The 25477-nt window shown below is 40.0% G+C and overlaps 1 protein-coding gene across 11 annotated transcripts in view; it reads left to right on the top strand.

The window, feature by feature from the left end:
* The window catches only part of ARHGAP24 (Rho GTPase activating protein 24), a 278923-nt gene extending 255565 nt beyond the window's left edge, over positions 1-23358 (top strand). For all 11 annotated transcript variants that reach the window (XM_069781438.1, XM_069781428.1, XM_069781420.1 and 8 more), the window contains 6 exons: positions 894-1101; positions 13230-13362; positions 15688-15761; positions 16481-16602; positions 20042-21110; positions 22623-23358. In XM_069781438.1, the coding sequence (XP_069637539.1) occupies positions 894-1101; positions 13230-13362; positions 15688-15761; positions 16481-16602; positions 20042-21110; positions 22623-22866 (1850 nt within the window). In that variant the 3' untranslated portion in view covers positions 22867-23358. The remainder of the gene's footprint in view (positions 1-893; positions 1102-13229; positions 13363-15687; positions 15762-16480; positions 16603-20041; positions 21111-22622) is intronic.
* The last annotated feature ends 2119 nt before the right edge of the window (positions 23359-25477 follow it).

The following is a 25477-nucleotide window of genomic DNA, read 5'->3' as shown; positions in this document are numbered from 1 at the left end:
ATAGAAACTGAGTTGCCTCACTTCAGCCCCAATACTTAACTATTCAACAAATGGTGGTCTCAAGAGAGAGCTTCCATCACAGATGACATGCCTGAACATCACTGTGATGCTGACTGTGATGGCTGGCTCTGCAGTTTGAAAGGCAAAGGCAAAAATAAGTTACGAAGAGTAGCTGTCTTTCCAGTGGTAGTGATGATATCCTCAGATCAGGGTTGAAGTTAATTCTGTCAAAAAACCTCCATGTTCTTCTGAGGTTAAGTACGAGTGCAGGTTTCCTGCAGTTTGTCTGACATATTTCACCTTTCATGTCAGGATCTTTTTTCATACACAAAATTTGTTGTTGCTAAAGCAGACAGTGATGATGTAATTGGTAATACATTATAGGAATGGTCTTTGTTTATGTGGGAAAACTTAATTAATAATTTGGTTGAGTGGGAACGAAATCCTGAGTTATATTTATAAATCTTTTGCCCTCCATGTGTAAAGGTAATGTTTATATGCCATTGAAACTGATACAGGAACCACTTACTTTTTTATAGATAATTAGGCATGAACAAAAGAAGATGGAGATGTGTGTATCACTTTTAAATCAGAAGTTTTGTGATGGAGAATCCTATTTGTATTATTTCTATGTTTTCTGTGCTTATGGTCTGAAAAATCACACACAGTATTTTATTTTAAATAATGTTTTTGAGCATTGTTGTAAAATATGTCAGCATTGTATTTCCATGAGAGTATCAAAGGTGAAACTGAGCGCTTTATTCTTAAGAAAGGAGTAGGTTAATTGTCAGTGCGTTTAAATGACTTGTGAATTGCGTGGGTTCTAATAGAAGACATGGGCTCCTCAAATGTTTTTGTGAATCTCAACCAAGTCACATCTCTCTTTCATGCAGGTATTTTTGGCCAGAAGCTGGAAGATACTGTCCGATATGAAAAGCGATATGGGAACCGCCTGGCTCCTATGTTGGTGGAACAGTGTGTGGATTTTATTCGACAGCGGGGGCTAAAGGAAGAAGGCCTTTTCCGACTGCCTGGGCAGGCTAATCTTGTCAAGGAGTTACAGGATGCATTTGACTGCGGAGAGAAGCCTTCTTTTGACAGGTAAAATCCTCCAGCTGTCCCCCACTCCCTGAAGCCTAGACAGGACATGATCTGGTGTACTGGCTGACCCATGGTACAGATCTGCTGTACTGGCTGACCCATGGTGCTGTAAACACGTGGCAGCAACAGACAGAATGACATGTTTTTGTAGGTTTTTCTATATGTTTCCTGTTATCACTCTGAAATGTCTACCTTTTTTTCTGACTTCAATCTCTGATTTCAAAGTGTTTGGGAGAATTTCCATTTGTGAAAAGCTGGTTAGGAAAAGTATCGCTAATGATTTGGCTTAATCAAAAATGCCTGAATTACCTTGATCTTAGTATCATTTGAAATACAGTGCTGATGCTGGCATTTAGTCAGTTCCACAAAGGAAGAATTTCTCTTATCACCAATTTCAATATGTTCTGTGGCCTATAAAACTGACTGGAAGGGAAGTCTATTTTTATGTATTCCTTTATAATTTGGGGCCTTTGGTCTTAAAATAAAAGTTACTGTGACCATAATAATAAATCTACGTGGTCTTGAGGGTCACGGTCCAGGTCCAATTTGTATTCCAATATTTATAGTTTTGTAAAGCTAATGAGAATTTTCTGGGCCAAGGAAGAACCCAGTCCTGTTCACATAGCTGTGTATGACTTCAGTCTCTTGTAAGATGAATTTTTTGTGCTAGTTCAGCTCTCCTCCTATAAGCATTCATAGCAGTAGTCCACATACTCAGAGTGTGCAATCAGAGGAAACAGAACCAGTGGATTATGAATGCCACATAGCCTTTTTAACTCTGATCAGAATTAATATGGTAGTAAAATTCTACTTCAAGAGACTGTTAAACAGTGGTTGTCCTCAGTGTGTGCCCTAAGTGATATCCATAACACACCTCCAAAATGGAATCAGGATACTTCACTCCCGTTGAGGGTCTAATGTGAATTAGGAGGAAGAGGCAGGTTACATTTATTTTGTGCGACCTTTGACTGATAGCAATGGAAATAACAGGAAGGAAAGCATAGCTTGATCTTTTAGTGCAAAAACATGGCATGATATGAACCTGATTGCTGGAAATGATTTACCTCCCTCCCTTCCCTATTCCTATGAAGTGAGCAAATTTGTTACACATTAAAGTATGTGTATCACAGATGCACAGAAGGCAGACATCTGTAATGTTGTTTTATCTCCAACAGTTTCCTCAGTCCTGACCCTCACTTTAAGAAATGTCAGGAATTTATAATGCACTGGAAAAGAAAAGCCAATTGTCTTCTATGAGGTTTATTAGTTTCTCACTGGAAGGTGAGAGTTAGGATAATTGACCAGAAAATAGCTTTAAGGAGCCAGAGGACTGTGGGAAGTGACACCATTAGCTGATAAATGCTTATAGCATACTCACTGAATGTTCAAATACTGCGTAACTTATTTAAAAATGGTAAAGAAGCATCCATTGGGTATGTTTTCTTTACTTAGACATTAAGACAAATATTACTGGTCATGTCTGTGGCACAACCTCTACCAGAGATACAGGTATGTGAATGGCAGAAACAAAAGGTTCTTTTTTCCGTGCCTGTAAGCCAAATAATTGTGGAGGAAATGTTTAAGAAAACAAGTCACCCCCAGACTCCAGGAAGATGATGTACTGAACAACCCACTGACGGGTACAGCTTGAAAGAGGTGCCCAAGTTCTATCTATTCAAAACAAATGAGACCAGGGCTCAGCTGCATAATTTTTTTTTTTTTTTTTTTTTCCAAGGTTATCTAGCAACATCTGTAGTACACAATAATGAGCCCCAGGAACAGGCATGCTAGCTGAGCTTTAGCAGATGAAATGGAGAAGAGATTTTTACATGCTACTGCTGTGAAGAAGGCACATAATCTCTACTATAGCAATTAGAAACATCAGCAGGAGTTGCCTATAAATCGCTGGTCCTGCAGTTCTGCTTCTGAAGTGGAGAATTTATAGAACACTGACCTTGTATGTCTGCATGTCTCATTGTGAAGGGTACTTTTTCTGTTTACTTTTTCACATTTGAGTTTGGAGAGGTGTGACTGAGGTGTAGCAATGGTCTAGAAGTCAGGCAGACATAAATTCTGTTCTGATCTCTGCTATTGTTTCCATTGGGCATCTACTTTTTTCCTCCAGCCTTTTGTTCCGTTTGTAAACTTTTGAGGTGAAGTTCATTTCACAGTGTTTGTAGAGTGCCTATGTGATTACCTTGTTTTGGGGTAACTTTTCATTTTGCTCAACAGCAGCATGGTCTCCAGGTTTGATGCAACCTGTTTAGCAAGTTGAGCTCTTGGAAAGTGGCTACAATATGAAAAGTTGCTGTAGAGAAAAGAAAAAGATATATGTTAGGGGTCTATGCTTACTTTCTGTCATGAACCTCCAGATCCACTGTGTTTAATTTGTAATTATATGTTACTATTAGTCAAAGGTCCAGTAGTGCAAAATCTACCTAGGTTCTGTTTCTTAATTTACATTTTGCCCGCTCTTACACATCAATAATAATAAAGATTTTTGCAGTTAGAGCTGAGCTGATGGTTTTGTTGATGAGGCACAAAACACAGTGAAATCCAGGTCATGCTTCCATAGTGGTGCTGGGTCACTGGCTCTTGACTGGGAGAAAGACTAGCTACTGTCATCAGTGTTGGAACTAATACAAAGAGCTGATGTTTGAGGAGTTTGCCATTTTTCATCATACTGACATTTTTTCTGTGTATAAGTGCACCTAAGTCAAACAAAGACTTTAGAACAAGTGAAGATGCTTTGAAATGTGTGTGTAGGCTTGTGTATGTTTGTATGAGAAATTATTAACTAATCCTTCTTCTCTTTATGCTTTCTTAGCTAATTCAGTAAAATATGTAACTTGTAGAATTAAAAGCAAAAACAGAGGTAAGATCGTACAGCCATGATTAGTATTCCTTTAAAATGTCATCTCTGTTTTAAGACGGTTGTACCATCTTAAAACACCTTACAGCTGTTGGGAGATGATGTTCAAAGGCACAGATCTGCTCTTTTGCCCAGGGTTCAGCAGCTGTCCACGGTTCTCTGGAGACCCTGCCCTCCTTCCCTTTTGCGTTCCTATCTGCACCCCTTTGGCAAAGAAGACCACAGAACAAATGCAAGCACAAAAAATGTGGCGCATTTGAAAGAAGTAGTAAAATATCTTTGCTCAAAAGAAAATGCAGCCATGTTTTGAAACATAAAATATGTTTTAAAAATGGTAGCTCTCACATGAGTTAGCAGCTGGGTGTTCCGATACTGAAGTCAGTTATAAAAACACAGAGTGAATCCAAGACAAGTCAGAGAGTGGCAAAAACCTTCATGTATTAATTTGATCTTGATCTTATAGTTGGATAAGAAGTTGCTGAAGAATTGTGAGCTATGTATATGAGAATGGAACCAGTATTTGAAATTTCTCATACTCACAGAATGAGAAAACCCAGTACCTGATCTTAAACACCCAACACCCCAGCCCTCCTAGTATGAAAACTGGAACATCAGCATTTCTCGCAGTTTTGGAAAGGGGAGGTATAGCTGCTACAAATGAAAACTGCTGAGGCCTTTTGTGTGATGGCAAAAAAAACCCAAACTGAAAATTCTATGTCAGTTTAAAAACAAAAATCAATAAATACCTCACTCCCTCTGTATGTATCTGCACATATTGTGAAATCTGCTTTAAGGAACTAACAGTGCAATTAGGCAATCACTCATCCTTGCTACTATTTGAAATATCCTTGGTATTTCCAGTACAGCTTCACCTTTGTGTAAAATTGTCCCCTCTGGGGAATCCATTTTGCTTGCCCTTTGGGTATTTGCTTCTTTCTGCTTGTGTGGCTTACATTTTAAATTTAAAGTCCCTCAACTCCTTTACAAATCATACATTGTATCATGTAATGATACAAAGTGGATTATGACTGTTTGTTCTGTAAAATTAGCATAGCGAATATGGCACTGCATAAGGAAAACAACATAAGGGTTTGTTCTACAATTTTTACCTCAAAGGGGTACAAAATTGGATTTCTCTTTTTATATTACCTCTTTCCATCTACTGTTCATCACAATTACTACCAGATGACGTGAGAGTTAAGACTGCTCAGGGAGAAAAAATATTTGAAATGTTACTGAAACAAATATTAATACTTATGTGATTGATGTATGTGGCTTGGATTTTCATAACTACTATCACTGATGTATAGTCCAGTAGTTCAGAAGAGTTTAAAGTTACATAGGTCACCTGCCTGCATTTGTGTATGTGCACAAGAGAGAAGGAAAGCACATGAATGCGTATTTAGCAAAACAAAATCTCTATTACATTCTCTCATGGGTTCTCGTACTTATATTCTCTTTAAAGAAGAATGCAGCACATTATAGGACAATATTACTTAGCATTCAGCTGAGAAAACGGTATGTAAGTGGCAGTATGTGATAGCTGTCAAATGCTAACTATTATTTACCAGAGCTAGATAATCCAGAATGTAGAACTGGTATGTTCCTGTGCATTTAATCACTGGGATTGTTGAAGCAAAATAAGACAATGATGAGGATGGTACTAATGTAGTATCCTCAAGGTGAGAAGGAGCACATGCACAATTCTTACTCTGCTCCAGAGACAAAGAATGTTTTAAAATTTTGGTGAATGCAAGAAATTGGACCTGTCTCAGTGGGGCTGCAGCCTGCACTGGCACTGTACAGACTGCAACTAGACATTGACTTGGAAATCACTGGTTATGAAAATTGTTCTTTTATTTTCCAAATACAAGCCTGTACATAAGAATTTTTTTTAGAAGCAGATAGTTCCTCACAAGGAAGGGGCTTTATTTCCCTCCTAATGGGAAAGTGCAGTAATCCCTAAACAAAACATTTTTATGTGAAATGAAGTCTTCACTAGAAAGTTGGTTCCTGCCAAACTCAAATGGCCTTAGGCCTATGAAGATTCCTGTTCACTTCTGCGTGTTCCAGGCTTCCTTCCCCGATCCTCACAATCTGCTCATCAGATATGCCTCTGGAGCCAATTCCACATCCTTTCTCATTCCAGCTCTCTTTCTAACCTAGTCTAGGAATTAAGTACACTTTAGGAGACGCATTTCTAGTGTGATGCAAGCATCACTAAATCAGTTTAATTGGTGTCCTGCTGTAGGAGAGTGTGTTTTTAGTTATTGGCAGTGAATGAACATTTGTAGTTGCTTTGCATGAATTTCAGTTTCAGAAATTGAGTTGGTGTCAGCTGTGACTTGGAAAAAAAAAAAAAAAGGCAGTCATGTATTTCACTTGCCAATGACAAATGACTTCTTAGATGGCCATGGTCACCTTTAAGAAAGGATGACATTTTGTTACTGTGTGGAAAGTCTGAGAGTGTGGTTTTTAAAGCATCCTTACTTAAGGTTGCAAGACTTGTGGCTTTCTCTTCCAGTAAACAAGAACAGGTAGTTTATTTGTGGTGTTTTTTCATGTTTTATATATGCTTGCAATCCCTGCAAAATCTTGCAGAAACTTAACAGCCTTTCTGAACAACCTATCAAATGATAAAATAATTCAGCAGCATATTCACTGGAGCTGGTTGATTTTTTTTTTCCCTGATGGGAACCCATTTGTTTCTTAGGCCTCTGCCCACCTTATCTGAAAGCACTTGTGTCTCTCTTTAAGGATCTGTATTTTAATGTCCTTCCATAGAGTTTGTCTTTTCATTTGTCTGTCCTAAATTGTTGTCTTCATTGCTGCTTTTAAAGCAGCACTCTCTAACCTGAATGAATTAGCTGCTCTTAAAATTACTGAAGTGGATGTCTAACTTGGAAGTATGAGTCTGTCAGTCTTCAGTATTCCTTGTGGCACTTACTCTCCTGAATGGGTCCCTGCAAGGTAGCATGGATTGTAAAAATCATGAGCACAAGCACAAAGGAGCAGACTACGTGTTTGGGTTTTTTTCTATGTCTGAACAGAAAAACAAGAACTGAGATCAGCGTTAACTTAAAGTAGAGCCAGGCTTTTGCAACAGCAAGGGGAGGAGGACAGACAGCTCAGGGCTTAAAATGGTAAATGCTTTTGTATATGTTTCACAAGTTGTAGGCAAAATTTTAGCTGGTACTTACATTAGGTGTGGTACTGCTTGTACTAGATACATGTTATGTAGGAAAATGATATAGAGAGTAATGCTTTGAAGATACCTTCAAGACACAGGGGAACAAAAATCACATAGGACATTCAACGAGTTATGCTATGCATTTGACCTCACCTTTGAATTTCTGGACCAAAGCCCAACTCCCAAAATCAGTTGAACCACTCCTGATTCACTGTAACATTACTGAACACAGGCTTTGCCCTCCTAGCATCTGGGTACTGGCTTCTCAGCAGTAACAATGCTTTGCTTCTCCTATACGTAGTTATGCACATTTGTAATATTCCCTTGATGTTGCTTACTCAGTGTTTCATCACTGGTTTTTACCATGGGCTCTAGCATCTCACTTAAGCAGTGTGCATACTGGCAGCAGTTACACGCTGGGCAGCCAGTTAGGAACTCATCCTCCCATGTCAGGAAAACATCTATAATGGTCTGAGAGGTGTTCTACAGACTTGAATGCAGCTAAACAGGGACACCGTCAGCAAATGTTGTGGTGGGTACAGGATATGTTGGTGAGGGAGACTCTCTGTTTCTGGGACTGTGATCTGTGATACATCTGAAATGATGGAGCTGTAATTCTAGTAATTCTGGGAGGTATTGATACACAAACTGAACTGTACTGTTGTCGTTTGTTTTATTACCAGAACTCCTAAATTGAATTATAGCCTCACAGCTTGTTGTTCCCTACTGTTTGTTCTTTATGCAGACTGTTTATGTGTCATCATGATCTAGAGCTATTCTTGGCACAGCATTAATCTTTTTGTAATGTGACCTTGCCCTGTTAATATTTCCTCTCTGAGAGTTTATGAGGAGCTTGTTGGCTTTGTACTCTGAAGCACTGACTCCAAGCTCTCTGAACATGCTGTCTGCTTGTCCAAGTGTGAGGGTTATGCGTGGATTTCTGGTGACCTGCTGGGCTTCAGTAACTTTTGTTTATGGTAGAGAGGGTGAAAAACTCCAGGCAGTTTAATCAGTCTGACAGCCACTTGCATAGTGTCTGTGGTATCACAAAGGAAAGTGCTGTCAAAACAGCAATGCTGTCGTGAGGGATATTAATGACAAAGTTCAGATGAATGGGGCTTTGAATATGTGTAGTCTGATGACTAAGGAGAGGCTGTGGTGCATTTGCATTTGTAATGCCTTTGCATGGACAGTGGTGAAGTGGGGGATGCTCCTTTGGAAACATATCAATAGTAAAGCAGTATTAATGTTTTAGTGAGGTAAGTAATCTTTCTCAGACTTTCCAGCATGACATGCTGAAACAGACTGTTTCTCAGCTTGCTGTTGCTTTTTGTGTTGCATTCAATTTTCTGCTTCGTGCTTTGTCACTCCTATTTCAAGCTTGTAATTATTTGTTGTGCACTTGGAGAAAGTCTGCCTCAATTAATGAGGGTCGTTCCAATTTAGATAACAGAGGATTTTCAGCTGGAATTGACACACTCTATTTTAATACTTGTTAATGAATACTTTTAATCGTGTTAATTATGCATGTGTAATCATGGAACACTTTGATATTACACTGTCAGATAGCAAAAAAAATACCAAGTTAGGTATAATCATTAAGTTTCTGTAGCTGTAATGGTCCTAGAATATAAGCAAGGCCAGGTTTGAAGGGAGAAATACTGCCTTGTCTTAAACTGATCAGCTGTAGCTGGAAAAAGTCCAGGAGGAAAAGGTCCTCTACAGGCCCTGGAAAGATCCACCTCTTGCAAACTACACAAATGGCCTCAAGGCAGATACATAAATGCTGTTGGTTGACTTAGACTGTGGGTAGAACACTGCAGACTGTGGGTAGAACACTGCAGACTGGAAAGGGAAATAGATGCTCCCGATCCTCAAGAGAGCTTGCAGTTCAGCACTACTTTGAAACTCACAGCTGTCCTCTGTGGCTGAAATGCACTTAATGGTATTTGTGGATTGAAACACCTAAAATACAGATGGATTAAAACTGAGTCTGCCATTTTTAAATTTTCCTCTGTATTTTAAAACAAAAGGCAAAGAAATAATACTAGACTACAAGGTCTAAACAGATCTCATTATATGAAACACTCTTTTAGTTACATTATTATAAAAATATTGACATTTTAATACCAATATTTACATTGAATGAAGAAAGTTTCTAGCTTTTGTCTAACTCTTGCTAAACAAGTAAAAAATCCAATTCTTAAAAGAGGTTTGCAGGCAGTATGTGTGTATGTGTATATATGTTTGCTTATGCTGTCAAAATCTTTATGGTAGTTTCTGTATAGATAGATTAAGTCCTAAGCAGTGTTCTAGTACAGTTTAAGAAAAAAAAAAGTAACAAAACAAATTTTCCAAAAACTTATTTTGCAATCCCACCATCTTGTGGCAGTCTGCAGTATTGCCTTAGCATTTGGTCAGCAGAAGCAAATTAAAAAAAAATTTAATTAAAAAAACTGCAAATGTGTCCCCATCTACTAATTGGGACCTGGGCTTCTAACCCCAGCTCAGAAAGCACCTTTCTGTAGACTTGTATACAGCATGTATTTCAGGAGGTTAGTTTTAGAACACAAGACTTCTTACTGTTCCCTTGCTCCTTGGCATCCTGCCTTCCCATTTCTTTCTCAGTTCTTCCTTGGTAGAGCCACAGTTTTTAGCGCTCAGCTAACCCTTTGCAGTGATAATCTATCAGTACTTCACACTGAAAGGAGGAAGTTTATAAATTGCATCACTTTTCAGGGCTTTTGTCCTCTTCTTCAGCCTTTTTATCCCCCATTTGCTGTGCCCTCAAGGAGCAAGTATTCTACTTCACACCAAGGGACTAGTGTAAAATAAAATTATTCTTATGTATTGCACGAAGCATGATCCTGGCAGTACAAAGAAGGGAAGATAACTGCTTAATCCCCTAACTGGGAGACCTGTGTGCTAAATTTTAATTGTTCTTCAGTAATTTCTCTCACTCATCCTGTTTGAATCTTGTATTGTGGGAAGGCCTCTCTAGTTTTATGCAAATAGTTTCTGGAAAGATGTGGTTCAGTTCTTCAGCAAGGTATGGGAATTCTTCTTTTTTAAATAATAAAAATAGTAATAATAAAGTCTTCAGAAAGACCATCAATGCTGAGCAATCAGAGTTAGATTGTCTGCAGACAAATAGAATAGAATAGAATCATTAAGTTTGGGAAAGACCTTTAAGATCATCAAGTCCAGCCGTCAACCCAACACCACCATGCCCACTAAACCATGTCCTGAAGTGCCGTGTCTACACATTTTTTTAACACCTCCAGGGATGGTGACTCCACCACTTCCCTAGGCAGCCTGTTTCAATGTCTGACAACCCTTTCAGTGAAGAAATTTTTCCTAATATCCAATCTAAACCTCCCTTGCCGCAACTTGAGGCCATTTCCTCTTGTCCTATCACTCATTACTTGGGAGAAGAGACCAGCACCCACCTCACTACAACCCCCCTTCAGGTAGTTGTAGAGAGCGATAAGGTCTCCCCTCAGCCTCCTCTTCTCCAGACCAAACAGCCCCAGTTCCCTCAGCCACTCCTCATAAGACTTGTGCTCCAGGCTCCTCACCAGCTTGGTTGCTCTTTTTTGGACACGCTCCAGCACCTCAATGTCTTTCCTGTAGTGAGGGGCCCAAAACTGAACACAGGACTCGAGGTGCGGCCTCACCAGTGCCAAGTACAGGGGGATGATCACTCCCCTGCTCCTGCTGGCCACACTAAGGGAGCCTGTGCTCCCTTTCATGCTGCAATGTAGGGCACTGTCCTAAGGCTGCCAGTTCACATCTGCTCTCTGTGGCTGATGCTGTCCTTCAGAGTCTGACTAGCAAAAGTCTTTCCCTCTGTATTTGCTTTTTATTTTCCTGATGCACCGACAACTTAGAAAACTAGAGAGATCTCTGTAAAATTTGCTTCTTGGATAAGGCTGAATAGTGGCAACTGCCTGGGCATGGCATGCGATGGTTGTGCTCTAAAAACTAGCACCAATGGCAACAAGACATGTAAGCAACTACCCAAGAGATTATTGGGGTGTGGGTTTTAAGCCCTCGGGTTGTACAATCTGTAGAGTTTTGTTAGCCAGGATGTCAAGAAGAGCTTCAGTTCGCTTAGTTTGCACCTAGATTGGGGATAGGTAGAAGGCAAAGCTAGAAGCCATATCTGAGCTAGCATTTGAAATCTTATAAAATAGTACAAGTGTATCTAGTTTTATGTATAGTACTGTTCCTCACGTATGTTATATATGCATCTGAGGAGCAGGGTGGTGTAAACACAGGATTCCCATTTTGGATCCAAGCCAGTCTACAAGTAGAGGGTTGCAATCAAGGGATTAGAATTTGAACCTTCCTTTAAAATGTGGATTTGCATTAGTGCTTTGTTTATCGAGTTTCTCTAGAAAGCGCTTTTTGGAATTTTGGCTGGGAATTATTCATGATTGAAATAGAAATGTTTTCTGGGAATCTATTTTGAGGAGGGTGGGGGTGGTTATCATTTAAATACATACAGTGCTTTATCATTTCTACTGTTTTGACTTGGATTGCTCATACCATACCACGTTAATCTAAGGTTGTTCCCATCATTCTTGTTAAGATTTAACTTAGTAAAAAGCCATTATTTTTTTAACAGATCATGCCAAAATAATGGTTAATGTACCTCTAGTAAAGCTTGAGTGCATCAAATACCAGTGGTTCCCTTTGAGAGACTGTGAGTTTAAAAAATGTTCCAAGTGTGAAGTCTTCAAAGAAAAAGAAAATACACAATAATGCATATTGTAGAAATGTCTGTGCATTTTCTGTTTCTTATGAAAGAAATTAGCATAATTTCTGTTTTTTTGATTTTTCAGAAGTCATAGGAAAGATACCAGCTTGCAGTACAACTCTGTCTGAACCAGGGAAAGCATGTAGAACATTCCAGTAAGGGATATATTGAATAAATGCCTGAGTAGCTAAACCCAGAGATGGAGTCAGAAGTAACACAAGAGATTTCTTTGTGCTAACTTGTAGTTTTTATCTATTTCTATTTATTTCTTTTCAGAGAAGTACTCCTAAGTTACTACAATGTAACTTTACACACCACAGAAACATTTAAGCAAGTTTTATTGCATACTCTGAACTTGTGATTTTGATCTTTCTCCCCATCTTCTTACTTCTAGTATGCCTGATAAACAGCCTAGGCTCCTGTTAGCTGTATCCAAAAAAATCTTAAGTTTCTGCAAATGTAATTAGGAGAAAGCATATGTCATACCAGGTCTTTGACTTTCAGCCCTATAACGTTACCCGTGGTGCTAGCACTCAGACATTTACTAAGTTTGGTGACTTGCAATGCCTTAGCTTACTCGGTACAGGATAGAGCTAAAACTCATTTCCCATGGATTTATGGTTCTATGTGTAAAGTATATCCATTTTTTTGGTGTAACGGTACAGCTAAAAGGCACAGTAGTCATTTTGTGGGAGTCCATAGGAAAAAGAAGCATGCCAGGGAAAGAACTGTAATTCAGATGGGGAAGTTTCAACTGAACACCTGTGGTATATATGGTCTCCTTTAAAAATTGCTTACTTAATACTGATACCAGAGTAGATGGTGATACAGAGACATGCTGGTCATGCTTTTGGAGCTGGGGCCATCTCTGGTAGGAGGATAATCCTCACTGTGTAAATATAATGCCTGGTTCTGGCTCAGGTGAAAATGAAAAGCATTAGTTAAGATGGATTTTGCATGCCTGATGTGAGGTGCCTGTCAGTGAGAGCCAGGACCTTCTCAATACCTGTGCCTGTAAATAGAGCCTTCTGTGTAATTATTTATAGTAATAAATCAGCAGAGTTGACAGACTCTGGCTTGCAAGTATCCTAAGTTCTTTATGGGACAAACACCACCACCACCCCTCCCCCCCCCCGCCCCCCAAAAAAACCAACCAGATTACAGATATGATCTATACATATGTATACTGCTGATGAGTAAAATCTGGGGTGACAATGGAAAAGTTAAGCAATAGTTTTTAGCCTGTCAATCTCACAGTATTATCCCAATTCACAGTAATGACTTCTTGTATTCTAACCCAACAGCAATACAGATGTGCACACGGTAGCATCACTGCTTAAGCTATACCTAAGGGAACTCCCAGAACCAGTCATACCATATGCAAAATATGAAGATTTTCTTTCCTGTGCCAAAATGCTCAGCAAGGAGGAAGAAATGGTGAGTTGGCAATTTGAGTAAGATGAAATAAAAGTTTGGCATGTTATAACCTGTTCCGATTTTGAGGAGGAGAGAAGCTGGAATCCTAATATCCACATTTAAGATGTACTTCTATTAACTGAGGCTGTTTTTATATTAAAATTGTTGCCACCTAGGTCATTTGGAAGTCTAAATAAAAGCGTATAGCATAACCTTAACTGTATCTATTGCGTGTCACTGAATACAGTTCAAATAAACATCACTGTGGTCAATAGCTTCCATTTTGCATGGAAGAGACTTACATTTTCATGGATTATCATTCTGAACTGTAAAAGGAAGGGTCTTGGTAGTTGCTGTCCAACCCTCGCCATTAAATCAGGATGCCCCCTTCTAAGCATCAGGATGCCAACTTTTACTGACTTGATTGAAGGCCTACGGACTGTATTCATTGCTTATCATTGAATCAGGCGGCCTCAAAAAGATGGAAGTGGGCCACCTTCCAGACTCTTTTGAAACAGCGTAACACAGATGAGCAAAATAAGGGTTCTGACTGATAATATGTGCCCTGCAGTGGCATGGGCCTACTATATATTAGTCTGAAGACATAAGAAATTAAGTGCTGGTTTTTATGTTGTTCTGTGTGCTTGTGGGTAATGAGGTCAACCCTGATAATTTTTTTTTTAAAGTAAATACAGATAGGCTCATTCTGTTGATTTCAGTCTACTCCCCTAACTTTCTAAGGTGGTTATTTCTGTTTAATTCCTTTTCGACATTTCAAATCCTGCTAGAACTGGAACCCCTCCTACCTAATCTTCTAATTGATTAAAATTAGTAGGAGCTCCTCTTTTCTAACTGAGAGATTGTCTCCTTTCTGAGCCTTCAGTTGATGACTACCAACAGCAGAGGTGGCAGTTGTTCCCATCTGATGGAATGGGGCGGGAGGGGCGGGGTTGGGGGTGGGGAGAAAGATCTGTGGCAAACTGTCTTCTATGGTCATTATCGGGTGGGGAGAAAGATCTGTGGCAAACTGTCTTCTATGGTCATTATCTCTTACACCCACTGAAATTAGACTGGTTTCTTTGCTGACCTTTACAGCTTGCAGATTCTTGTCAGCTGCTTGCAAAAGGTGGGGGTGGGCTGTTCAGCTGGTTTAATTTGAGCTGCTCTTCACACAAGTTATGGCAGGAGATCCTCGGAGCTAAAGTTGCAGCTATTGCTTGTGCATGTTGTATATATCTAACCATTGCTAGCTTCAACATAAAGCCACCTGACAGCTTCGCAGTTGGTCATCAGGGAGTTCATACTTGCAGTGATACTCATTTTCAGATTAAATTTTTAGTCATTTTATATTGGCTTAGTCCAGAGTCTATTTACATAGTTCCTCTGCAACTGTGCCACAAAGCACTTTATTAAATTCATTTTGAAAGCAAGATTCAAATTACAGTGGCCTTTTAGTGCTGGAGTTGGTGCTGGCAGTTTGTGAAAAATCAGTGCTATGGGTGATAAGCCACTGCAGTCCTCTTTATGGTGGCTTAGCAGTCCAGCTCTAAGGCTGTCTGACTAGATTTTCAGTTGATCTTTCTCCATGCCAAAGTTAAAAGTGCAGTCACTGTTAAGGGAGAGAGCTGTGCATCTTGTTTCCTTTCTTAGCCCACAATCAGCAAACTTGTGCACTATCATGATCCACCTGTCTTGATTTGCATTTGTTTTCATAACATACTTTAATCAAAACTCTTCTGATGCTAGCAAAGTACTGAAACCCCATACTGAAAAAGAGTCTAAAGGCACTGGTTGGTAAAGAGCATAGCCAGTGTCTGTTTCCACAGGGCTGTTCATTCCACACAGAAATGAGTGTGTGATACTCTACTTGTCCCATTCCCAGGGTGGGCACAAACTGAAATAACTGTTTATTGGTCTGAATCTAGTACGGACCAGAACTGGGTAAAATACCCAAACAGATTCTCATATGAAGATGCCAACTAGTTCAAACCAGAACTGTTCCTGGAAGCCTCAGCCTTGTTATCAGCAGGAGGAGGAATGGAGCTGCTGGTCAAAAAAGGAAAGAGTGAAAGAGAAGGGAAAGACAGGATGAAACCAAGTTATTTATTTGTTTATTTTTATCCAGAGCTAATACTTGTTAGCCAAATATACCTTTCCCCATCCAAAACAGGTTCTACAAGTTGTTCCTGATGGTAACCTGTATATAGCGTTTAACACAGTTTCGGTGATGTGTTTATGGTTTTGGAATTGCTGACATTTTTTTGAATCTCTGGTAAAATACTAAGAAACTGTGTCTCTCCACTCTTTTTTTTTTCTTTCTTTTTTTTTTTCTTAAACCTCTTAAAGGGCCTGAAAGAACTGGTGAAGCAAGTGAAGAGCCTGCCAGCTGTCAATTACAATCTGCTGAAATATATCTGTAGGTAAGTGCTCTTGCAAGAATATCACAATGGTATTTATAACTGTGAGCTGACAGACAAACGTGTCTGTGAATGAGCCCTGAAGGAAAAGCATTACTCACAGTCAGAGGATTGGTGAACTTAAGTGAATGCATTAAAAATACAGGTTTACTGCATGACTAATTACTGATTTGCTCTATCAAGGTGCATAGTTATGACTTGCTGAGTGCAGCCTGCTTATGAAAGGAAGAAAAGCTAGAAGGCAGAAGTGAATATATTCTGTCCTCTTTATAGGACCCTGGTTTTCCCATTTCTAACTGCAGTTATTGGCCTTGGCTGTGCACTCCTGAAGCATGGTATCCTTGAAAAATGTGTATGTCTTGTAGTATATAGATTAGTTTCATGGATACGTCTAAGATCTTAAAAAACATGTCTTACATAGTTGCAATTTGAGGATATTTTATGAGCCAAGTAGTTGATTAATTATGCTGGAGAAAGTTACCATCTTCAACAGAGTTATCTTGTAGTCAGTCCAGGTTGAGATTCAAATCTTTTTTATCAATGTATCATTTTGAAGAAAATCTGAAGAAGTTGAGGAGAATAGCCCTGAGCTTTCAAGATGTTCCATGAGGACTTGGAATGGAATACTTGAACTATATTAAGAAACCCTCACATGCTTTGATTTTTTTCTTTTTTTTTTTTCCTTTTTACATGTTCCTTAAAGGCCTCTTTCTCCCCCACAGATTCCTTGATGAAGTCCAGTCTTATTCAGGCATAAACAAAATGAGTGTGCAAAATCTGGCTACCGTTTTTGGCCCCAACATCCTTCGCCCCAAAGTGGAAGATCCTCTGACTATCATGGAGGGTGAGCTTACTGTACATGACTTGTAATAGAAAGAAGGAATGTCTTTACATTTATTAACAGTAAATACTAGTCCATGTAGTATGTGCAGTAAGTTCCGTATATCTGTTTTATAGACACAGAATGCTTCAACCTGAATGAACTTCTGGGTTAAATCTTGCAGGTTATTGTAAAAGTGACTGAAATGTGCAGCATTGCAAACAGACTTTGCATGACATTGTGCTGCCCTGGCAACTTCACTAAAAATGAACTTTTTCTCTCAAAACTTGCTGCAAATATGGCATGTTCTTATTCAGCACGTGTGGTTGGAGTGCAGTTAATATTTTACCTGTGGTTCTTAAGGATGAGAAAAAGTTAGTACAGGTTCATACTGCAGTGACCCATATAGAATCCCCCCCAAGGCAGTAGTACATTACATGCCTTCTTGCACAACAGTGATAAAATTGTCAGCTGCATTCTGTTGTTTACAGCAATGTTCAGCTGTAGCATTTTGCTGTGATTAAGACAAAAATACAGCCATGACAATATCCTCCTATAATTTCCTCCTAGGCTTAATCTTTGTGACTTTAATTCTCCATAAAGTACAGGATGCCTTTTCTTCCTCCAAACGCTTTTTTCTTAATATGTAGGATTTACCTAACTTTCTCAGAAATCAGGGCTGTACACAGACCCTGCACTGAAAATTTTACCAAAACTCAAAAATGCAGCGTTCATAGTTTATTTGAGAGTGTGTGGATTTATTCTTTATCTGTGAGTTTGATGCTTTTTCTCTTCCCCGGATACAACAATTCCCCATATACTTTGTTCATTTACTTGGTTTCCTGAAGTCTTACATTCTCTCCTTCCTTTTAATTCTTAACATGATGATTATGTTGCTGTGAACAGAAACATGGCATTTCCAAACCATGTATGAAAGCAGGTAATACCCAGGTTTAGCTGTCTGAACAGTAGCTCAGACAAGCCAGAAAACCTTCTAACTTGGAAAGGGTTTTTAATCATCATCTTCACTTTAACATCTGGATTCTCATTGTCACAGAGAATGGTTTGATCACGCATTTGACTCAGAAGGGTTTGCAAGAGCAAGTGTCCAATTTATGTGCATGTTTATTATGACTGCGCATGAGTATCATCAAACCTGTGCAGCTTTAAATCTGCATTTGTGGCTTCCCCCTGGTTTCTATACATACTTGTTTCAAATGCACTGTGACTATCTGATACGGGGGGGCAGAGATAAGCTTCACTGTGTCATTGAAGTCCTAGTTAACACATCTGGCATCATCTCCCCATGGTATTTTGAGAGAGAAACAGAAGAGTCTTGCTTTGTTTCCTTCCTCGTCAACTGTCTTGTCATGTCTCTCACAGGAGTTACATTTTTTGTCTGTGCATGCACACGTGCACATACTACCTATCACTTCACTTTCAACCTGTGTCTTTGTTTGTACCTACAGAACTGCCAGACTGACTGGAATAGTAGCTTCTTTTACCCTGACACTTCTGTAGAGCTTAGCAGCCTGGTAGATAACGGCTGTGAATGTTTCTCTTGGTCAAACAGCAAACTGTCCCTTTTTTTCCCATGCTTTTGCATTTAGTAGTACAAAAAGTACTTCAAATTGTTTAATAGACTGGAATTGGAGAGAGATGTCAAAGAGCTGATTTATACCACTGAAGTCAATGAGAACAGTATCTCACAGGATGACGTTTACTGATGGGGATACCGTGTATCTTCAGCTTACCTGGGGCAGGGGAGACGAATGGAGATTTGGGATGGGGAGAGACGAGTTAGCCATTCCTAAATAAAATACTATTTTCTAGGTTTATATTTTTCCAGAACTGGCTGCTTCCTAAAGTTAGTGGGGGGGGGGGGTTGTGTTTTGTTTTGTTGTTGGGGTTTTTTTTAAAGTTTGGGCAAGAAAGTTTTTGTTTTGTTTTGTTTTTAAACTGGGTGGAAAGGGAAAATAATATGTTTTTCCAGTTCTTGAAAGCAACCCTCTGGCCTTCCAGTCTGCTTATCAACAGCCCTAGGACTAAAATGATGGCATATATGAACTTTTACCAAAGACTGTACATCGACTAGTGCTCATGGCCATCTTTCTTCATTGCTGTTTGCTTTGTGGAAGATACCGAGTGCTTTTCTTGCACAATCATTCAAAGTCAAACACGCAGCTATGGGTCACCATACCTCTATAATGGGGATGAGGAGTTGAGGTTTTTTGGTTGAAGAGAGATTTTCCAGAATTCCAATCATGGGGCAATTTTTTCCTGTCAAATGCAGTGGTAAAAGTTGCCTGAGTACAGTGCAATGTTCATAGTAAAATTCTGCACATAACAGCTAATGTTCTCAGAAGGAATACAGCTAAATGTGCCATGGGAGTAACTAAGTGAATTTTCCTGCTGCACAGTTCTAATGTATGATTTTTGCCTTAGCAAACAAATAAACAAGAACACTAAAAAGATGTTGTCAAGTACACACATTGAATTGGCTCTTAGTAGTAGTATTTTAAAAGGGTGCGGTATAAAGATCCAGAATATTACAAAGGAGTTGATGTGAAACGATATTGCACAGTGGGAAATTACTGATTAGAAGAGCACAGCATGCCTCTGAAAGCTCTCTAGGAGCTTAAAAATGGGGTGGTCATTATAACTACCTTGACCTTGTTCCTGAAATATTCTTAATAATCCTTAATGAGCTTAACAAAGTAGAGGTGTACATCTTTATTACCCCAAGTCTAGTTATAAATGCTAGTGTGTAAATTACAGTGCAGTCAAGTGGTGTCCACGCCAAGGGGTTGTTCTTTAAGAGGAAAGGTAGCCATTTATTACAGCAAGTAGCAAGCTGTGGTCCTGCATTAGTTCCGTACTGTGCTATAATGTGGTATAGTTTCCTGGTTGCCTATAGTCTCACCACAGAGTGGTTAAAGGCATTCACATCAAGTTAATTTTATCACATTACTGTTCTGTTTTGCTCCAAAAGACTAAAACGTTCTGTGTTCCAGCAATGCAAATTCCTTGTCTGCCCATTTGCTGTTAAACTACTAAATATAAGTGCTGTGCCAGAATAAGACTTTGGTTTTAAAAATGATCGCCACATCGAGTTGCAACACATCACTTATAATGATGTTTTCCTTTGCTACTTGTTATCTCCTTCTGTGGTCTTCCTGGGATGCAGTTACTGTCATGGTAATAGCTTCTTCACAAAAGTTCCTGTTCTTAGAGGGCCTGCTGGCTTGGTTTGTTGGAAGGAAGAGGTGGTGTTGATCTGGCCCAGTAGCCGGAGGCACTTCAGGCATGTTAAACATTCCAAGTGTTAGAGATGGATGCATTGCATAAATGTTTGTATAAGCTGAATGTTTACTAAGTATTTGTGGAATCTGATGGATAAAGTATATTTATGCCCTAAACAAAACAGGCCATTAATGACCACATGCTTGGTGTCTCCTTTCAGGTACAGTAGTAGTCCAGCAGCTAATGTCAGTGATGATTAGCAAACATGAAGAGCTGTTTCCCAAGGATGCAGACCCTCAGATGGGACCCGAGGTATGCAACAACAACAATGAAATGCCAAAGAAAGCGATTGCGGGGCAGCTACAGAACAAAGAGAACAACAACACCAAGGAGACAGCAATGAGGCGCTGCTCTTGGGACAAACCTGAGTCTCCCCAAAGTGGAAGTATGGACAATGAGTCTCCAACTGCTCTGCCAGGCAGCAAGACAAATAGCCCCAGGAACAGCATCCAGAAACTAGATGTCACCAGAAGCCCACCGCTCATGGTGAAAAAAAATCCTGCTTTTAATAAAGGTAGCGGCATAGTCACCAACGGGTCCTTCAGCAGTTCTGTGGAGGGCCCTGAGAAGAGCCAGACCTTACCAAACTGTACCCTGCAAACTAGGAGAACATCGTCCCTGAAAGGACCAGTGACTAAGATGGGCACACACAGCGTGCAGAATGGAGGTGTGCGGATGGGTGTTTCTAGCACAGATGGGCACAGCAACACCCTCAACAGCCGCACCCCAGGCTGGGTGCCCAACGGCTACGTCACGCTGAGGGACAACAAACAGAAAGAACTGGTGAGTGAGTCAGGCCAGCACAACAGGCTTTCCACCTATGACAATGTCCACCAGCAGTTCTCTATGGTGAACTCTGATGACAAACAGAGTGTGGACAGTGCCACCTGGTCAACATCCTCTTGTGAAATATCCCTCCCTGAGCAGTCCAACTCCTGTCGTTCATCCACCACCACCTGCCCTGAGCAGGACTTTTATGTGGGTAACTTTGAAGACTCTGTGCTGGATGGACCACCACATGAAGACCTCTCTAACCCGGGTGACTATGAGAACAAAAGTGACAGAAGGAGTGTGGGGGGCCACAGCAGCCGAGCCACCAGCAGCAGCGATAACAGTGAAACGTTTGTTGCCAACAGTACTAACAATCATAGTGCTTTGCACAGCCTTGTGTCCAGCTTGAAGCAAGAGATGGCCAAGCAAAAACTAGAGTATGAGACAAGGATAAAAAGGTAAGACTGTTTAGGTCTACCATCTGACTGCCTCTTGCAGAGTAAATCCAAGAAGTTTTCCCTCTTGGTGTCTTGCTAGCATTCTTCACTAGCTGCAGTTACTGGGTGCTTGCCACTGAGTTTCCCGTCTTTCAGTATTGACATACTTTGATGTTGCTTTTGTGATATCATGATCCAAAGTGGTTTGTTTCAGAGCAATTGCTTGCCACAGTTGTGACACGCTATCCTATTGGCATCAAAACTAGTCAGAACCTTGTGAGTTTCTGTAGAATCTAGTTAACAAAATCAGTAGGCTCTAACAATGTTTTAATTAGTTGATGCCTGTTCTCCAGAGACTGAGTGAGAAGGGCAACTGGGCATCATCTTTCAGTGAAACCAGTGCCATGGCTTATTCCACCTGTAGTTTTTGGGAGTCGGAGACTGCTGGAACTCCTTTCCAGGGTCCTTGTTCCACTTGAGAGAGTGCTGCATCTGGGAGTTACCTCTGTTCACAGTTCTATCTCTGCACTGCTGCTTTGCCTGAGCCTTTCCTTCACAGCTTGGACCTGTTGAAGAAGGCAAGGGAGAGCCATGTCGGTGTCTACAGATAGCATGGACTCTTTTCGCACACAATGAGGTGGCTAGGATGGATGGCCATAATGATCAGTGAATAACCTCAAAGTCTGGGCTTAGCATTAACTAGTCCACACAGCAGTGCAGAGCTGAATGTGCTCTCTTTGTAATAAAGGCTATTCAGCAAAGCTGTTCAGGACTTGTCTTCTGTTCTCACCTCTGTTGCACGGCAGCCCTTTGCATTGGTACCTCTGGCACTGCAAGTCATAGCTGGATCACAACGTGAGAGCGCTACTGGTAACAGCAGCTGCCAGCGAAAGTGCAGCATACAGAATATTGCAGTCTTTCACCCACATCACTATTTCAGCGTAGGATGCAGCATAGTTAGAGCATTTCTTATAATGTTTAATATGCACGATGACTGCGTGTTCAGTACCACTCGGATTTCTAATGCTTTTCATTGGAAAGCTAGATCTGAAATGGGGTCATTTTTCTAGACAAAAACCATGTCAATGGCAGGTTTTTTTAAACTATCGATCTGTATTTGCAAACAGATAAATCAGTTGAAAACAGGAGATTAGCAGTGAAACAAAGACATTCAGGGTATTATTCTGACCCTGTAAGTGACACTAGTGCAACTACAGCAGGAGCTGGGTGTCAACACTTCCAGAAGTAAAAGGGATACTTAGCTTATTCCTGGAGAATTAGATGGAGCTGTTTGCTACTGTGCACCTTGCCAGTGGCTGTTATTAGGCATTTTCTAAATGAGCTATCAAAGAGATTTCCCTGTGAGAATGGTTCACTGATGAAGCCATGGTTTGTAGATACACCTCTCAAAAATTCAATCTAAGCTTTGTGAATGAAAAGACCTGTATGAATTTGTTGGTGGTGTATATTTCTGCTCGAGTGAGAGAGGAGTGTGCTGCTCAGGAGCTGTCTGCTTTTATTTCATTTTCGCAGCTTGGAGCAGAGAAATATCACCCTGGAGACAGAAATGATGGCCCTGCATGAAGAACTGGATCAAGAGCGGAAGAAGTTCACAATGGTAGAAATCAAAATGCGTAATGCAGAACGGGCCAAGGAAGATGCAGAGAAGAGGAATGATATGTTGCAGAAGGAAATGGAGCAGTTTTTCTCCACTTTTGGAGAACTAACAGTGGAGTCTCGCAGACCAGAAAGAGGCAATACCATCTGGATCCAGTGAGCATTGGAAGCGTAGACTGTGGGACTCTGGGGAAGGGCTTGGGGGTATTATACTGTATCAGGTGGCTGGTCACCTGTCTGAGGCTAGTACTCAACATAATGTTATAAACCCTTGAAGGAAGAAATCATACAGACATTAACCACTCACATCTACAGTGTGTACTTATCAAGTTTTACTCCTTGAATGCTTCATGAGACTACTGTCAAGTGTTACAACTGGATACGTGTATATAAATTTTTTAAAAAAATCACCTTAGAGAGCAAGAGATGTATCTCAAGAAATATTTTAATGCAAGTCTTGTATTTAAACTGGTAAATTGAAATGTTGTTGCAATCAAGCTTTATATCAAGGCTTTTCTCCCTTGCACTTAACATAATAAGCTATTTTTGGCATTGTGTTACCATCAGCTTATTTTGTATATCAAATGTTTTTTGGTTTTGTTTTTGTTACCCCTCTTGCTGGGGACTGAAGATAAACAGATATGTTAAGGTATGTGTGCCCATGGTTAACCCTGATTTGCGTCGCTTTTAAAAAGACAGCAGGATGAGAAACAGCAGCATGCTAAGGGCAAAATAAAGCAGTACTAATTTAACAGAATTGATGGCCAGGGTAGATAGCACCAGGACACCTATATCGTAAAAACCAAATGAGGATATCAAGTCAGCAAAATTGGGGACAATGGCAAAAGGGTAAACAGATGCTTGTTTGGGAGCACATGTGGGTGGCAGAGTAAGAAGTTGGGAAAGGGGAACTTAAGACGAAGTCAGTCACATGACCAGAGATTTTTGGAGTACCCTAAAGAAGCCCTGTGCCTGATCACTGCAGGTGAGAGCAGGAATATAAACCAGTTTTGCTGACCATATCTGCATGTGAGTTACCTCTGTACTCTGGGTGAAAGTGAGTCATTTTTGTAACACTGGTGAAGGGACACATACTGGGGATGAACCGGACATCCTGATAGCCTTGTCAGTGTGATGAGTGCGGAAAAAAATAATAAAAAAAATATGTCCAGAGCAACTGTGTAACAAACAGCAGATAAGGAGGAAAACACATCAACATATTCACCACTTGTATTTACAGTGTATATTAGCAAGTTATCATACTGTCTGAATGCTTCATGAGATTACTGTCAAGTGTTACAACTGAAAGTTCCCAGGCTCTCAGCATCATCAAGGGAACACCTAGAGGGAACAGCCTGGAGCCTGACAGAGTGCTATTGAAACAGAAACAGCAAAGCCATGCTGTAAATCAATAATTTGTTTGGCATCTTTACATATAGTAAGTATAACTGGTATTTTCTACACCACGTTAAGGATTTTTTGTTTTTAACTTTGCGTTTAGGACTGCAAGCTGTATTATTAGAGAGGATTGCTGAGATGTCTTGGCTTCCCTCTAGTGTCTCTTAAATATATTGCAATTATTTTTTAATTCCAATTGAGAAACAATAATGAAGGTAGCTTCGAACATTCTTGGTCATAGCATGTATATTAGACAAGTATTAAGTAGACGTGGGAATTATACTGGGAAGCAAACACGAGGTTTACATTTCAGAGAAATATTCACTTAAAACGGAGCATTACACATGGTGGTTGTGGATGCATTATTTTTGTCTGGTGAGGTTCAGAGTCCCCAGTCAGGGTGCCTATTGTACTTATTACTGTGAACATGTCTACTGCACATCCAGTCTGTGTGTAAATCAGAAAAAGTCAGACAGGGAGAGATCAAGAGGAAGGAGCATGTTTTATTATCAGTTAGCAGCAAGCACAAGATATCCCCACAATGGTGAGAAGAGCAAACAGATTATTATGTTAATTCCAATTTTTAAATTAAATGAGAGAGACCTTGATATCTGATGCAGTAGGCCTTGAAGTCAGCTCACAATTTAAGCAGTATCTGACATCTGTTGATGTGACAGCAAAGTCTCTGAGATAAGTATTTTCTTAACTGGAATTCATATTTTTACCCTAGATGTATACAGTAGTCCCTGCAGCAGTATCGTGAGGTGGAGAAAGTCTTGCTTTCTCACTCAGAGTAAGCCAGTTTTCTCATTTTGATTTCCTCCTCAAGCAGTCCCTATGTCATTCAAGCTCTGTTGCTCTCATAAATTTAAAGGAATACACAATTCCTAAGACTAGTTCAAGGACCTGTGTAAATGAGCACCTAAAGTTTAGTTATGCAGGCATGGCAGAAGGTGGCCAGCAAGGCAGTGGGGAAAGGTGCCGCTCCAAGGTTATCAGCTGATACAATGGCAAAAATGACAGCTACATGATAAATTTTTATTTCTGATACTTGCTCAAAATTGATGAGGAATAGGAATTTCATTTCATGTCCACATCTGCCTCCAATGCCCAAGGCTATATAATATGCATGGCAGAAGGGAAGGTATTTATAGTCCATGTACTTAGCATTCTGTGTTCAATTTTGATTACCCTTGGTCTTCACGGGATCTGACTGGAGGCTTCCAGTGATTTTTATGTGCTGCATGTTTTCCTTATTTGTTTGAACAGGCTTCTTGTACACATCTGTTTCTGAACTCAGATTATTTGGTCAGTGATTGCTTTCTAAGGGTTAGTTCTTGGTCTACCCCCAAGTCTACCCACAAACTATAAGC

The sequence above is a fragment of the Haliaeetus albicilla genome, chromosome 1 (assembly GCF_947461875.1).
Source record: "Haliaeetus albicilla chromosome 1, bHalAlb1.1, whole genome shotgun sequence".
NCBI lineage: Eukaryota > Metazoa > Chordata > Aves > Accipitriformes > Accipitridae > Haliaeetus > Haliaeetus albicilla.
Note: the sequence above shows the minus strand (reverse complement) of the source record. Positions and strands in the feature narration are given on the sequence as shown.